Source organism: Lepus europaeus, chromosome 13 (assembly GCF_033115175.1).
Source record: "Lepus europaeus isolate LE1 chromosome 13, mLepTim1.pri, whole genome shotgun sequence".
NCBI classification, from domain to species: domain Eukaryota; kingdom Metazoa; phylum Chordata; class Mammalia; order Lagomorpha; family Leporidae; genus Lepus; species Lepus europaeus.
This window is the reverse complement of record NC_084839.1, coordinates 86,684,412-86,699,932: the sequence shown is the minus strand read 5'-3', so window position 1 is coordinate 86,699,932 and position 15,521 is coordinate 86,684,412. Positions and strand designations below refer to the sequence as shown.

The following is a 15,521-nucleotide window of genomic DNA, read 5'->3' as shown; positions in this document are numbered from 1 at the left end:
CCCTGACAGGTTGGCCAGGGCACAACCAGCCAGCATCTTGGATGAGGTCATTAGTGGAACAATGGTCAGATTCACAGTTGACGTGAATACAACTGACAGCGGACTGAAGCTCCCCGAAGATCTGCCCAGACCGTCGCAGGGGCTGAGTCGGAAGCAGAGGCCCAGCTGCACAATTAAGAACAGGATCTGGGAAGTGCGGCTGCCGGCAGACGTGTGAAGAGAGATTTCGGGCCCAATCTGTTAACTGCTTCGCGCATCTTAGGGCTGCCAAGAAAATGAGCATCCGCCACTGCTCTGAGCTGCTCCCTTGAAAAGGGGAGCTATTGGCAGCCCCCGAGGGCCTTGGCAGGACCCATAGGACAGTGGCGAAAAGACAGCGAAAGATGGAAAAGTGCGGCTGTTGCGTCTGGACAAGGGGTGGCCGTGGGAACGCAGCCACTGCCTTCAAGGGCACAGAGGGGCCTAACCGGTCTGCAGGCCACCAGGTGCAGAAGGCGGGAGCTCTGGGCGGAAGTCACAGAAGAGCAGATTTGGACCAAACGTAGGGAAAATGTCCTTCAGTTAGTCCCACAAATGACCTGGGCCACGTTCTGTGCTTCCTTTGCTGAGATGAACATTTGCTAGGGCTGTGGCAACAGGAGTTAAATGGGCGACTATGCAGGCGTTAGACCAGGGGACTTGAAGGCTTTTTCTAAACCTAAACTTCCATGATCTTATCCTAATTCCAGGGAAGATAGGGAGAGAAGGAAGATAGGAGTTGGGTTGTGACTGCCCTGTGTGTGTGTGTGTGTGTGTTTTACAATTTACTTATTTGAGAGCAGAGTGACAGAGAGAGGGAGATACAGAGAGCAAGGTCTTCCACCTGCTGGTTCACTCCCCCAGATGACCACAACGGCCAGAGCCTGGCCAATCCAAAGCCAGGAGCCTGGAGATTCTTCCAGGTCTTCCACATGGGTGCAGGGGCCCAAAGACTTGGATCATTTTCTACTGCTTTCCCAGGCCATAGCTGAGAGCTGGATCAGAAGAGGAGCAGCCAGGACACAAACCAGTGCCCATATGGGATGCTGGCCACAACAGGCAGAGGCTTAACCTACTACGCCATGGTGCTAGGGCCCCCGCCCCCCGAAGAAAAGGACACAAAATGCATGTGCCATTCAGTGCATTTTGCAAGGGCGCATCCCTGGAACAAGCGCTGGACTGTGAGAGGAGTCACACGTCCCCCAAGGCGCCCTTCGGCCCCTCCCAGACTCTGCGAAGGGAACCCCTTCCTCATCGCCATTGCACAGGTTCATTTTGCTTCTTCGTGAGCATTTTCTCTAAATGACACCACGCGGAATTCTCCGTCTGGCTCCCTTGGCTCACGTTTCGTTCAGGGGACCACCACGTTGATGTGTTGGTTGTACACGTATCCTTTGTTTTTGGCCAGGTGGAGCACCACCAACTGCGTCAGTGGCCATGGTATCGCTGTGCTGGAAGTGGGGCGAGTGATGTGTGCAGGAATGGCCCTACAGGCTAGTGCTCATGGGGAGGTTTCACCAGTGTCTAGCCTGGATCCTGGTTTGCCGGCAGTCATGTGCAAGGTGGACAGAGGATTGCAAGTGAAGGTCCGGGGGACGAGTAGCATGACACATCCCTGACAGCGGAGAGGCGGCTGGGGACAGCCCCGGGGACGCAGGCCCGGCGGATGCCGAGGGAGGGTGTCAGGCAGAACAGCCATTGCCCTTGCTTCCCGAGCTGCCCTGGAGACGTGGAAAAGGCAGCTCACACCTTTGGCCAGATGCCAGACTATCTTTTAGGGCCGTTGAGCCTTGGCAGGGTCTGGCTCCCTTTGGAGGCCATGAAGACAAGGGGCTCCCGTGCCACCACCCTGACATCCCGCTGGCCCACCCACCACTGGTGCCTTAGCCTTCCTGGGTGCTTCCGCAGGGTGCCTCCCTTTTGCATGAGCTACACGGCTGGCCAGAGGCTGGCAAAGCAGAGTGCCTGCTTTCCACTGCCCCGTGCTCTACTCTGAGTTTGGAAAAGTCATCTTCAAGTCTGCCAGCACCTTCAGCTCCTCTGACTGCTAATCCAGTGTCCTGGTCTTACCGAGTTCCGTGGGGGGAAGGGAGGAGACGAGGCTGGCTCAGCCTGGCCTGGCCTGAGCGTGCAGGACTGGCGCCCGTTGCCTTATATGACAGTGGCTGGGATGGCTTCAACGGCCTGGCCTCTCCGTCCTCCTCTCCCCGCCTGGTTGGAGTTCTGGGGACGCCTTGCCGATGGGGGCAGGGCGACCTCTGGGGGGAGGAAGAGCCAGGGCCAGCCTAGGCCACCCCCCACCCCTCTGCCTGTGCCCTGCCCAGTTTGGGTGGTGCTTGGGGGCGAGTCTTCTTTCTCTCCATTTGTAAACTGAAAAAGTGGGCCTGCCCCCTGCCCTGGTGTGTGTGTGTTGGGGGGAGGGCACTGGGAAAGCAGGGACTGTGTGTACAAGGCAGGCAGGGCCACTAGGATGAAAGGCAGTGGGCGGGCGGCGGGGTGGGGGAGTGGGGGTGGGGGTGGGGCGTGCCGCTCTCAGATGTGGGTTTCTTTTCTTCTATTCACCCCCTTGCTGCTTTTTCTGGAGCTTTTCTTCCTTTCTGGATTGCAGCCCTGTCCTGACCCACCCGGCCCGCCTCTCCGCTTCTGGAGCCACCCCCAGCCCTGCCAGTTCCCTCCCCGCCAGGTTGGCGGGCGAAGGCGCTCCTGCGAAGGCAGGCCTCGGGTGTGGGATTAATGAAGCCCAGATGTAGGACTTGTGACTCCGGCTGCAGAGCAGTGGCCACAGAGGGGCCATTTACCTCCCACTGTGTCAGGGCCCAGCTGCTGCAGGGGCTCCCGGGGAACAGCTGGAAAGCAGGTCCGGGCTGCCAGTGAGGCAGGGGGAGGCGGCAGAGGAGAGATGCGCAGGGTGGGGCTCTCGGGGAGGAGGGGGGTCTAGCCTGCACCCATAGAGGTCTGGAGAGGGTGCTGTGGGTCCAGGGGGCAGCAGGGATGAGGGGCTCCAGCTTGCTGTCCCCTGACTCAGTGCAGATGGGCATGGCTCTGCTCGGGGCTCTAATCCGGGCTCTGGGGAAGGTGGAGGGGGTGGGAGGCGTAGAAAGGAGTCCGGGCAACAGAGAAACAGCCCGAGAGAAAGCCCCACACTGGTTGATGCCAGATCTTCCAGACCTGGAAGGGGTGATGGTCAGTCACTCTCAGGGCTACCAGAAGGATGTCATGTGCTACAGAGAGCAGATATCACATGAGACAAACTTAGGCCTAAAAAAAAAAAAGGAAGGAAAAAAGAAACGTTTTAGTTTGTCTGCAATTCAACTGTAACTAGACATTCTATATTTTGATTTGCTCAATCTGAGAAATCTGCCTCCCTCTGCAACTGAATTTCATTCCTTTTCTTTTTTTAAACATTTATTTATCTGAGAAGCAGAGAACCTGCCTCCTTAGCGCAGTAGGCAGCGCGTCAGTCTCATAATCTGAAGGTCCTGAGTTCGAACCTCAGAGGGGGCAGTTTGGTTTTACTTATGAAATTTGTATTCATTAAATAAAAAGGTTTCTTTGGGAAAAAAAAAAAAGGGAGAGACAGAGAGAAGTCTTCCATGTGCTGATTCACTCCCCAAGTGGCCACAATGTCTGGATCTGGGCCAGACCAGAGCCACGAGCGTGGGTGGCAGGGGCCCAAGCACTTGGGCTATCTTCTGCTGCTTTCCCAGGCACGTCAGCAGGGAGCTGGATCGGAAGGAGATTGGCCGAGACTCGAACCGGCACCCATATGGGATGCCAGCGTCACAGGCTGTGGCTTAACCCACCATGCCACGTCACAGCCCCCTGAGTTGCTTTGCTAAGTGACACACAGAACAGCGCACAGACCGCTCAGCGTGGGGCTCCGTGGGCTCACACAAAACCAGCACCCAGACCGAGAGAGAAAACATGTCCAAAGCTGCCCTCCTCCCGCTGCCCAGGGTCATGGGTTTCCCGGCTCCCAGCAGCCGAGATAAGCCCGTTCTTGTGCATGAAAGAAGTGAAAACCCACACATCTATTCCTTGTGTCTCCCCGCGCTCCATGAACGTTGTCCCTGTGAGGTGCTCGGGGTGCATTCACAGTCACCCCCTGTGGGACCGAGCTGGACACGCATGGCCCAGTCTGCTTACCCACCGTGAATCTGCCCTCGTGAGCACCATGGGGTCTCTGGTTCTTGTTTCTGCGTGCTGAGAGGACTGCTGGATCATGGGGTAGGCTGGCTTCAGTTTTGGGGAGCAGGTGTGTCCACTGGCATTGCCACCAGGGGGGTGTGACTGCCTGCGCCTTCCCTGACGCTGGCAATTGCCTCTTCTGCACTTTAGCCCTCCTGGTACGTGGTGGGTATCCCCTTTCTGCTTTCTCTGGTTTTAGTTTGTTTTATATATATATATATATATATATATATATATATATATATATATATAAAGATTTGTTTATTTAAAAGGCAGAGAGAGAGAGAGGTGGAGATAAAGATCTTCCATCCACTGGTTCACTCCCCAAAGGGCCACAACATGGGTTGGGCCATGCTGAGGCCAGGAGCCCGGAGCTCCATCCGGTTTTCCCACATGGATGCAGGAGCCCAAGCGCTCAGGCCATCCTGCGCTGCTTTCCCAGGCACATTAGCAGGGAGCTGGACCAGAAGTGGAGCAGCCGGGACTCGAACCGGTGCCCACATGGGATGCTGGTGCCATAGGCAGCGACTTAACTGACTAAGCCGCAGGGCCGGGCCCATTTTCTCTATTTTTAGTTCAAGGGCCCCTTCCTCTGACTTTCTTGACTGTTCCCTAAGAAAATGAACAGCAGTTTTAAGAGACGCAATGTCGGGTCTCTAACCTACGTCGCTGTCGCTCGGCTTCACCAGGACTTCAGGGAATCCACTGTGGCCCCGCAGGGGAAAACTGCGGAGGCTTCAGCGCCAGCCAGGGGTGACAGGGCTCAGCGCCTCCCGCCCTGAAGGCCTTCCCAGGGAAGCATCATTTCCCGGGTCTCCCCTCCTGCCTCTTGCTGTGCCCCCCCACCCCGTGTCGGGTCCCTCTGTTCCTTACGATATCCTGGTAGGGCCACGGCTGCGGGCGCAGTGTCGTCAGCTGAGGGCGTGTCCCCCCGCGTCGCTGAATCCACGTGCTTCCCATCGTGTTCCATCTTCCACACCTCTCCTGTGCTTCCCTGGCGCTCCCTTTCTCAGGAATTAAGGGCTGTGGCCGCCTCAGAGTCCTCACCAGCTGTTTCCTATGGGGGGTCAACAAGCAGGTGGGGGTGCCGGGATTGCAACCGCCGCGGTGGAGACAGACCATGGCTTGGGATGCAGAGGCTGTGGCCCTGGGAGCTCAGACAGGGGCGGAGCTCATCCTGCTGCGTGTCCCCTGGCCACATCAGCCCTCTCCAGCCCCCTGGCACCACGGCCCCATCCTCCGGTCTCTACTTCTCTCCTCTCTACTTTTTTTCACTCACCCTGTCGCTCAAGGACCCATGTCAGTTGGAGGCCCTAACCTTAGGGTCTGAGGACCCAACATTCCTGAAGAGAAGGTGTTAGGTCCGGGTGGCGCAGCGTGGTGGCTGCACACGGAAGCCCGTTCCAACTGACCGAAGCCGCAGGGGCTGTTCTGGCTCAATCAGGCTCACCCACCACATGGTGCAGGGCCCGTGGCACGTTCCCAGGGCCCTGGCTCTGTCCCCTGCAGCTGCCGGCCTCCCTGGCACTTCCTCTTCCGGGCTTTCACACCAGGAAGGCAGGATGGCCGCAGCAGCTGCGGGGTAGCTGCGTAAGTGGCCCTGTTTGCCTGCCTGCCTGGACCTTAGCACGTACTCTTGATAATTCAACAAGGCCCTGAGGCCATCGCTCAGCAGCTGATTAGGTCACCCCGGGCCTACCCCGGCAGCCCAGGTTGGGGTGGGGTGAGGGGAGAGGTTCCTGGAAGGAGAGGTCACTGGGTGCTGGGTGAAGACCGCCAAGGGTGGCCTCCCCAGGCCAGGTGTCCCACCTGCTCAAAGCTGAGGAGCCCCGCAGGGGAGGACGCCCCAGGGATGCAAAATGGGCTTTTCTTCTTCGCTGTTCTCCCCTTCTCTCTACGTGTACCTTTTTCACTTTGGCTGTTTTCCCCCCCTGCCTGTTTTCCCTGTCTGTCTATACATCGCTGACACATAACCTGAGAGTACACAAGCAAGAATGTTGAACTTTGCCTGGACGGCCCCGTGGCTAGGAATGGGTGACCATGGGGGGTGGGGGTGCCGCTGGGAAGAAGAGCGCAGTCCCCTGTCCAAGGCAGGGCCCCCCCCACCCCCCGGCCGTCAGCCCAGCCCCCACTCAGCTTGCTCCCCCCTCCCCCCACTTAGGCGCTCTCACTCCTTCCCTCCCAGGCAGCTCCGCAGCCAGCTCAGCCTCGTGATCATCGCCCGGATGCTGGGCCAGCACGAGGCGCTCACTCTCTGGCAGGAGAAGACCCAGGTGAGTCTGTGCCTCAGCAGGGCAGGGCCTGGGGTCAGAGACTGCCCTCACCAGGGCCTGCTGGCTCCTGAGGCCGTTCCCTCCCACTTGGGAGCCTCTGCCCGGAGTGCCAGACTGGCTTTGAGCTTTGTACTCAAGGTCTTGCCTTCAACAACGACACACAAGGTGCTGAGGCTGGAGCCAGGAGCTGGGGCCTCTGCTGTAATTTTTTTTTATAACTGTAGTAAAACATGCATAATGCAAAATTTATCACTTCACCTTTTTTTTTTTTTTTTTTTTTTTTTTTTTTTTTTTTTTGCTTCACTCTTTTAACTGATTTCCTGTGCAGATTTCTGAGTGTTCAGGTCAGTGGTATTAAGGACGTTCCCACTGGTGTGCACCCCTGGTGCGTGTGTGTGGATGGAAGGTGGCATCTGCCCCCAGAAGCCTTCCATCTTCCCAAACTGAAACCCCATGCCTGTTGAACCCTAGCTCGCCATCTCACAGCCCCTGGCCATGTAACATTTTACAGGGAGAAAACAATCTCCATGAAAAAGAATACTATTAAATTCAAACCTCTAGGTTGCCCGCGCTGGCTGTCCCTGGGCCAGCAGGGCCATCGGAGTCGTCTTCCTTCCCCATTCTTCTGCTTGCTAGGGAGCTCTGACTGTAGCCTCGTGCAGCTTGGGGTCTCTGGAGCAGCAGTGTCACTGCCAGCCCAAGGCTGGAGGCCAGGGAGGTTGAGAGCACTCTCACCTCCCCAAAGATCTCGCGAGACTCCTGGGAGAAGCCCTCGGTCCAACTGAAGCCAGGTACTTGGGCAGAAGGCTGCCGCGCCAGCCCCTGGAGGTGAGCAGGTGAGCCTGGCCACGGCTGCCCTCACTGCTGGCAGAATGTTCCAGCACATCCACAGGCCAGGCTGGGCTGTATGGCTGAGACCAAGGCAGGACTTGGCGCAGCTGGAACTTCTTGTCTTTCTCCCACCAGCTGAAATGTCACCTCCTCCAGGAGGCCTTCCTGACCTCCCAACCCCATATGCCCCAGCTCTGTCTGCCACCCTGTCTTAAATTCCCTGGGCATCCACCTCCTGATTCTGCCTTCTTTTTATTGTATTTTATTTATTTATTTGAGAGGTAGGGTTACAGATAGTGAGAGGGAGGTCTTCCATCCGCTGGTTCACTCCCCAAATGGCCACAACGGCCGGAGCTTCTTCCAGGTCTCCCACACGGGTGCAGGGGCCCATGCACTTGGGGCCATCTTCCACTGCTTTCCCAGGCCATAGCAGAGAGCTGGATGGGAAGAGGAGCAGCTGGGACTGGAACTGGTGCCCATATGGGATGCTGGCGCTGCAGGTGGAGATTAACCCACTGAGCCATAGCGCTGACCCTGGTACTTCCTTCTTGTTCAGCGTCCCTGCTCTCCGGCTGCCCCTCAACACCTAGCACGGAGCCTGGTGCACCCTGGGGAGGCAGTGCCTGCCCGAGGGATGAGCAGACAATGTCCGGGTGTCCCCAGGCCATGACCTTGGCAGAGGGTGGGGATTGAGTGAGGAGGTGACCTGCATCAGGGTCACTTCACAGGTGACCCTGTGAAGAGGGGAGAGCAGAGAGGCCCAACGGTGTTGTGAGGGGCGCAGGCCGCAGAGATGCAGCGGGGGGTGTCCACATGACTCCAGAGAGCAGCCTGGGAATAGCAGTGGCGTTGTCCAGAGGGGTCTCCCAGCCCAACGGAGAGCAGAGCACAGTGTCCTGGGCTGGAGGTGGGGAAGCAGGGTGGGGACAGATTCACCAGGAGCGTCGCCGGCAGAGACTGGACGGGCAGAGGGTCGCTCAGGGGCAGGGCCAGTTCAGGGCTTGGCGGTTTGCGTTGGTTTGGGTTGTGTTGGCCAGAGCCTGTGCAGGGAGAGCGAGGGAAGTGTGGAGAGCGTGCATTCCCAGTGGAGACCCAGGGGAGGCATTCAGGGAGGCGGGGCTGGGCTGAGGAGAAGAGGGGCAGGGGACCGAGGAGAGTGACAAGGGCCTCCCCATGGGGAAATGGCCCCAGAGGTCTCAGTGGCTCCCAAGGGCTGGGTGTCTTGCCACCGGACAGGGGCCCAACCAGCTGCAGTGCAGCTTTGCGCTCCATGGCCCCTAGGGCTGTTCCACCACAGCAGACACCAGCTAAGCAGCCCAGGCCCCCGGCCCCAGGCCCCGCCAGGCCCTGGGCAGACAGTACCCAGACTTCCTCAGGAGAGAGGGGTGAGCCAGCTGGCTGTGGCCGCTGTGACTAACTGTGCCCCGGGACACCAAGGCAGCTTCTCCCCGTGGTGCCCCGAGCCAGGGCTCTGAGGATGAGTCGGTGCTTGTCCTGCAGAGAGGAGAGGGAGCCAGAGATGCGAGGCAGCTGAGAGCTGGGGCGGACCAGCAGGGGCCTGCCCATGGCCTTGCCGGGCGCTTCCCCATCTCCACTGCAAGCCCGGGGCCACTCGGGCCTCTCCCTGGTCTCCAGGCTGCAGGCACTCCCCTTTCCAGTTGGGCCTGTAAGACGGAACTTCCCGAAGCTCGCCTTCAAAGAGCCACTCTGTCCCCCATAGCTGCCGCCATCCAGCCTGCACATCTGCTTTCCCAGCATCGCCACACGCCGCCCCCTGCAGCCGGTTCTCAGCCCTCCTCAGGGGCCAGGCCAGCCCCTGGGTCTCTCATGCCGCTGTGCCTGTGCACTGCCCCTTCCTCCCTTCTGCCTGTTACAACAGTGCAGCTCCCGCTCACACAGCCCCTGCTGGGTCCTGGGAGACAACCTCCCTGCCTACCCCTCACAGCAGCCCTAGGCGCTGAGGGCTCCTGCGATGATTTCTACTTTACAGCTGGGGAAACTGAGGCAGGGAGCCTCCTCGGGGTCAGAGGCCTGCCCTTGCCCATTGACTGCAGGGTGTTGGATGCAGGGCTCCAGCAGGCCTACCTGAAAAGTGGGTGGGAGTGAAGGAGGAGGGGGCGGCTTCGCAGTGCCTGGGCACAGGCTCCAGGGAACAGCAATAAGTCACGGGGCCCACCATCCCTGTGCGCACAGGAGCCCCTGCCAGGATTCAAGCGCAAGAGCAACAGGCTGTGTGGACAGCTGGCTCTCTGGAGCCAGACTCTGCCTCCTCCTGCCAGGCATCCGATAATGTTCTGCAGTCCTAGCTTCCTGGGTGATCATTTGCTTCTTGCCCCAAGGTGTGTCTGCCCTAATGCACCCCAGTGTTTGGGGATGGAGAGTGGAGGGGAAGGAAAGCGCTGGTCCTCCCCAATCCTGCTGGGAACCCACATGGCCCAAACCAGCCCTTGTGCCGTGCCGGAAGGGGGCCTGCCTGTAGGAGAGAAGCCGGCTGGAACGGCCTGAGCTGAAAACAAAAGAAAATTAGCAATCAGCTCGCAGGGGCGGCAGCTTGCTGCGCACAAGGAAGCTGTTTTCGTGGAGTGAAAGGAAAAACACAGAAGCCAGCAAGCAAGCGGCTGTCGGTGCTGCTCCTGGCCAGCCCCGCCCAGGGCTCCCGCAGCAGGGAAGGTCCCTGTCCCGGTGAGGCTCGCCTGCCTGCTGGCCCCCGAGGGCCGCTCTGGGGGCGTGGGCTGCAGGGTGGGCCCCTGTGCTTGCACAGCTGTGAGCTCTGAGCCAGCAGGGCTGTTTTGGAAACTAACCCCAGACTTGGGAAGCCTGAACGAGGCGGCGCGGCTCCGGGTTTGGTGAAGCCCCAGATGGTGCCTCTCTTCAACCAGAACCTTCCCTCTCCTTCCCCCTGCCTCTCCCCTTCGAAAGGGATCAGACACTAAGCCAAGAAGCCCTGGCCCCCTTTCAAGGGCCAAGTCCCACCTGACTCCTAGGCTCCAGCCCAGCTGTTCTTGCGGGCTGTCTGAGCTTAAGGCCGGCCGAGGTGCTGAGCAGGTGTCTGCCAGTGAGTCACTGGAGGAAGCCAGGTGTGCCTTCGGGCTGGGCTCAAGCAGGGAGCTGGGCCTGCAGGAGGGGGCCCGTAGCCACCCGCACCTGCTAGATCTAAGGAGAGGGTACATCTTGCATTCTCCGCTGCCCCAAGGGTTGCATGTGGCCTCACAAGGACCAGGGACCAGGAACCCTGCGGCCTCTGCCCCGGCCATGCTCCAGGGCAGCTGGGCAGTCCTTGCTGGGAGTGTCCCCCAGGCTGCTCAGATGGGGTGCACGGGCTGGGCCTGAAGGAGGGGCTGGCTGCAGACTCTGTCCAGGGGCTCAGAGCCTGCCTGTTTGGGGAGGGTGGGCAGTTCTTTCAAAGCTAAATGGGGAGGGAGTGGCCAGCTAGTCGATGAAGTGACACATCCGCAGGACTTGGTGGGGAATCCCCAGGTGAACAGTCCGGCCGTAAAAGGACAGTTCTTGAGACCCTCAGAGAACACCGAACACAGGTGTTGGGTGATAGTACACAACGTTTAGTCATTTTGTTGGGCAAGAAAGTCGTGTTTATATTGGGGAAAGTCCTGGTCCCTTTTTGTTAGAAGCTCTTTATGGGTAAAAGGATCCGATGTTTGGATTTGCTTTTTTTTTCCCCCTCCGGCTTTCTCTGGAAGGAAGGAGCAGGGTGCAGGGAGAGGGGAGAGGACCCACGGAACATGCAAAGCAGACAGACAATGAGCGCAGGCCTCGCTCTCCACGAGGGACAGGCAGGGCCCAGCGCACGGTCTCTCCTCGGCGTGTATGAAGACAGGGGGCTGTGCAGAGAGAGGGCTGCGCCTTGCCAGTGCCAAAGGAGACCGCTGTTCGGCCCTCGGTTCCTCAGGGAAGCGGATTCAACCGTAAGCCTCAGCAGATTGCCTGGCTGGCCTCGTAGAGGGCTCACGATGTGCCCAGCACTGGGTGTGACCCTCCTCTCCCAGGGACAAGGTGTGTGGGCCGTGTTCCAGGTGAGATCACTCAGTCCCACGCAGCTCGCAGGTGAGACGTGGCCCCGGGTCTCTGACCCGCTGCCACCAGCCAATGTGTCCTTGGAGCACCCCGGGGCACCTCTGTGACTGACAGCCTCCCTTCTCCGTCCTCCCCAGCTGTCGCTGCTCAGCCGGCTCCTGAGCCTCATGAGGCCGTCATCCCTCGGGCAGTACCTGGGCTCGGATCCTTTGCCACCCTGCCAGAAGCAACAGCCAACGACCGGTGCTGAGCTAGACCACAAGGTGAGCACCCAGCACCTGCCTGGCACCGCCCCCGCAAGCCGCAGGGAAGGCAGGGCTGTCTGCCTTGTACAGCCCGCGGGTCCAGCGGCTGCCGGCCCTCCCAGGGCCCTGGGGCCATGCCAGGACAGAGACCAGCGGCTGCCTCCCTCCGTGGAAGGGAGGTGCTCATCATCTCTCCAAGGCCTGTCATTAGTGCCCTTGACCGTGCTGCTCACACGGGCGCCGGGGACGCCGTGTGCACAGGCGTGCAAGCGGAACACGCGCCTGGCCCTCGCGGTACCCTCTGCAGCCTGGCGTGGCTCTGTTAGCTGCGGGGCTCTCTGTCCTGCAGCAGGGGGCAGAGGGGATGGAGGAGCTGCAGTGCTGTAGTGTGCGGCCGGGTGGGGGATGGCAGCAGCAAAGGAGGAAAGGGGCAGGGATGTGTAGAGGCGAGAGGCCGCCATCCTGTTTGGTAGGACAGAGCTGGGCCTGGCCCCCTGTCGGCCTTCACCGTGCTTGTTCCTGAGGCCAAGTCCTTGGCTTCGCCCCATCGCTTCCTCATTGGCTTTCCAGACCTTGCCCAGCTTCCTTGAAAGCCATGCATTGGTGGAAATCAGGGGCAACAAGGAACCCCCTGTGGGCCTGGAGGTTGTGGGGTTTGGAACCGGGAGGCCTGTGGGCCCCTGGGGGTGAATCTTAGAGCAGGGGTGGGTGGTGGGGGGTGTGGGGGTGCATCTCAGTGAGGGCCTCTATCCCTAGAAACCCAAGGAGAGCAGTGCAGATAGAGATCTCCCTAATTTAGGAAGGTGGATGCTGACGATCCAGAAGCCCAACCTTTGGGCATCACTGTGCAAATCAGATAAATGAATTAATTACTTAATGAACACACATGGCCCATTAGGAAGATGTGATAGTCCCAGGGTACACACTTTTCTTCCGGAATGTGTCGGCAAGGTTATCTCTCACATGTGCCTAATACTAGGCCCTTACCTGGCTTCTTCCTCCCGGGAGAGTGTGCGCCGCTGCCACAGGCCCTTCTCCCTTGCCAAGGACCCCTCAGGAAACAGGAGCTGGTCCTGGAGGCTGGGCCGGCCCCAGGGTGGGGTCTGCGTGAGCCGGATGCAAGGGAGGGGCCGAGTGAGGGAGAAACGGAGAGGTCATGTCTGGTCTGGCTGAGCCTGGAGCATGCCCCCGACCCCATCAGGCAGACATGTGGCCTTTGCCAGGCCGGAGACTTCCCTTGGGCCCCGTGTGGTCCTGAGCCTGCCCCGAGGCAGGATGTGTCTGGTCAGCAGCCTGGCGGGGGGGTGCTCAAGGGCAGTGAGCAGGCGGGGGTGTCCTTTATCCTGTCACACAGGTAGATGAGGACCCCTTTGACCGGAAACACAGCAGGCCAGCACGTCCCAGCAGAGTGTCCCAAAGATGTAGGGGATGCTGGCCTGGGGAACAGGAGGGGTGGATCTCAGAATGTGCCCTTACCACCTTAGAACCTGCTGGATCCCCTCCACTTCTGCCTCTGAATGAGCAGTGCTGCAGCCAAGGGCGGAGGAGGGAAGGAGAGGAGGGGGCAGGAGCAGGTGGGCGGTTGGGAGGAGAGAGTGTGCAACACACACACACACACACAAGGCCTGGGCTGGGAGGAGCCAGGTGGGACAGGTGCCTGGGCCCAGCTCCCACCTCAGCCCCAGCCGCCGGACTCCTCATTAGGTCTGAACACGTTTCATCTTCAAAGAGGGGATCGCCCTACTCACCAGCCAAAAAGAGCGGCCGGCGTCGCCCGCGCTGTTTTACGGGAGCGGTGGTCTGGGCTGTGGCTGAGCCTTTCATCCGTGGAGCTCAAAGTCTTGGCCTTTTTTTCCCCTCCGAGTACAGTGAGGAAACTGAGGCCAGGGCCTGGGGGAAGCGGCCACTCTCCCAAGCCTTGGGGCTGCTGGCAGGGGCCATCTGCCTTTTGATGCCTCCCATCCCCCTGCCCTGCTCCCTCCTGTCTGGGAGATTTCCTGCCCTAAACTGCGGGTCACAGCCCTCCTCCAGCCCTGCAAATAAACACTTCTGCCCAGCTTCTCTCCCCTGTCTCCCCACCTCCTCTCCCCGCCCCAGGCCCTGGTCCAGGCACCGCCCTCCCTCTGGGAAGTGGCTGCGAGAGCGGCTCCCTGGTGCCCAGGACGTGATGTGACTTCACTGGCTCCCCTTACTTGTCTAGCTATGCGGCGAGACCACGGGCACAGCTGGTGCCTCGCACCATTGCATCCTATTTTTGCTGCTAGATGAATGAATGAAGGAATGAATGAATTGTATCCGCCTTCCTTTCCCTCTCCAATCTGTCTTCTTCCACCCTGTTCTGGCCATCCGCTCCGGCCCCCATTCTGGAAACCTCCCTCCCTGTGCACGCCGCCTGACCAGTCTCCCCGTGAGGCTGCAAGAGTTTATGGCCTAGGCTTCTGTCGGAGGCCCCCACCTTCAGAAGTGTTACCTACATAATGAGAGAACCAATCATGCACATTGTTTCTAATTATAAGCTAGTGAGGCTCCCGCCTGGGAAAGCTAACCTCCAAGTACTTTGACAAAAGAAGCAACCGTGCTCTTGCCACAACACTGCCTGGAGGGGGTGGGGAGGTGGGGAGGGGGGAGGCGGGGAGCAGGAGGGGAGGCAGTGCAGGCGTGGGTTCCTGCTCTGCCTCAGCGTGGTCAAAGTCACTGACTGAATCATGGCCAGGACTGTATGGAACATAAGAGCGCCTATGGTACGTCCTCTTAGACAAAACCATGATAATGGCGTTAGCGTTTTGAAGTGCTGAGCCCTTGGCAGTTCTAGGGGGTCGTCCTGTGCTGGCTTGCTTGTAGCTAGGCTGTCCCGGAGAAGAAGGAACGCGTAGGTGGGAGTGATGCGTGAGGTCTGGTCCAGCCCAGGGAGAGGCAGGTGCACTGTTTGCAGAGGAGCTGTGGGAGGGAAGGATGTTTTCATACAGGAGAGTCTGATGCTCTGAGATTTGGCTTCCAAGAACTTGCCTTTGGCCCCTGGGTCCCAGTTCTGCAAGAGGCCAGCGCCTTCCCAGGCTTGGACTGGGGGACACCGTCCTTCTGGCCCCAGGCAGACAAACATTGCGTAACCTGATTCAGTTTGCCACTGTCTCCTCAGAGCTACCAGCTCAGCCCTCCAACCCAGAGCCAGAGGTTTCCTGGGCCATTTGCTTTTCTTTTAGCTGACTCACAGAAGCCTTGTGGGGCCAGATGTTGTCTAGCTGTGTTCTGTCCAAGGCCGGGGTCACGGTTCATTCACCTTTATTGAAATTATTGACATTTTGGTCCAGTTAAACGTGCCGTTGCCCGTCCTGGCCCCGTTTGCCACTCTGGCCTGTTATTTCTTGCTTTGCCTCGTGCCTTTTGCTATGCAGATGCCTTGTCTAGCCATGGGATTATTTTTCCCCCTTAGAGTTTGGGGCAGTATATGGAAACGGGATCTCTGGGGCACCATGGAAGTTTTTGCCTAGATAGTTAGATCTGCGGCTGTGATGGGACCCATAGGCGGGCACCAGTAGACTTCCTCCATGCACATCATCAAAGTCCCTGGGATCTGGGCTCCTGAGCCCTCAAGTGGCTCTTCCGTCACAGAAGCACACCTGTGAAGGGTTGATTTTTCGGGGGGTTGGGCAATGCCAGGATAAAGGGCACACAGCCGTGCGGCCACCTTGGAGCTCACCCTGGGTGTCTGTGCAGCTGTCCGCCGAGGGTGTTCACTGGCCGCATGTGCGTGCATAAGCACGTGGTGGTGTGTACCTCCTGTGTGTCCGCGCGGTGTGCCGTTGGCGTTGAGAGAGTTGGCCAACAAGTTTTACTGCTTTTGCACTGGCTGCCGCTCCTGCAGACTGCAGCTGTCTGTCCCTGTGGCTGGTGACCCTGCCAAGAGCCGCCTTAATGGGAGGTTGTGACGGGGGAG

At 59.2% G+C, this 15,521-nt stretch overlaps 1 protein-coding gene and 1 non-coding gene across 2 annotated transcripts in view; both read left to right on the top strand.

The window, feature by feature from the left end:
- The window catches only part of FAM178B (family with sequence similarity 178 member B), a 100,185-nt gene that overhangs the window by 72,859 nt on the left and 11,805 nt on the right, over positions 1 to 15,521 (top strand). The window contains exons 11-12 of the mRNA XM_062208880.1: positions 6,392 to 6,479; positions 11,480 to 11,605. Of these exons, the coding sequence (XP_062064864.1) occupies positions 6,392 to 6,479; positions 11,480 to 11,605 (214 nt within the window). The remainder of the gene's footprint in view (positions 1 to 6,391; positions 6,480 to 11,479; positions 11,606 to 15,521) is intronic.
- Positions 3,450 to 3,522, top strand: TRNAM-CAU (transfer RNA methionine (anticodon CAU)). The gene has a single exon. It is a non-coding gene; the product is annotated as a tRNA-Met (tRNA).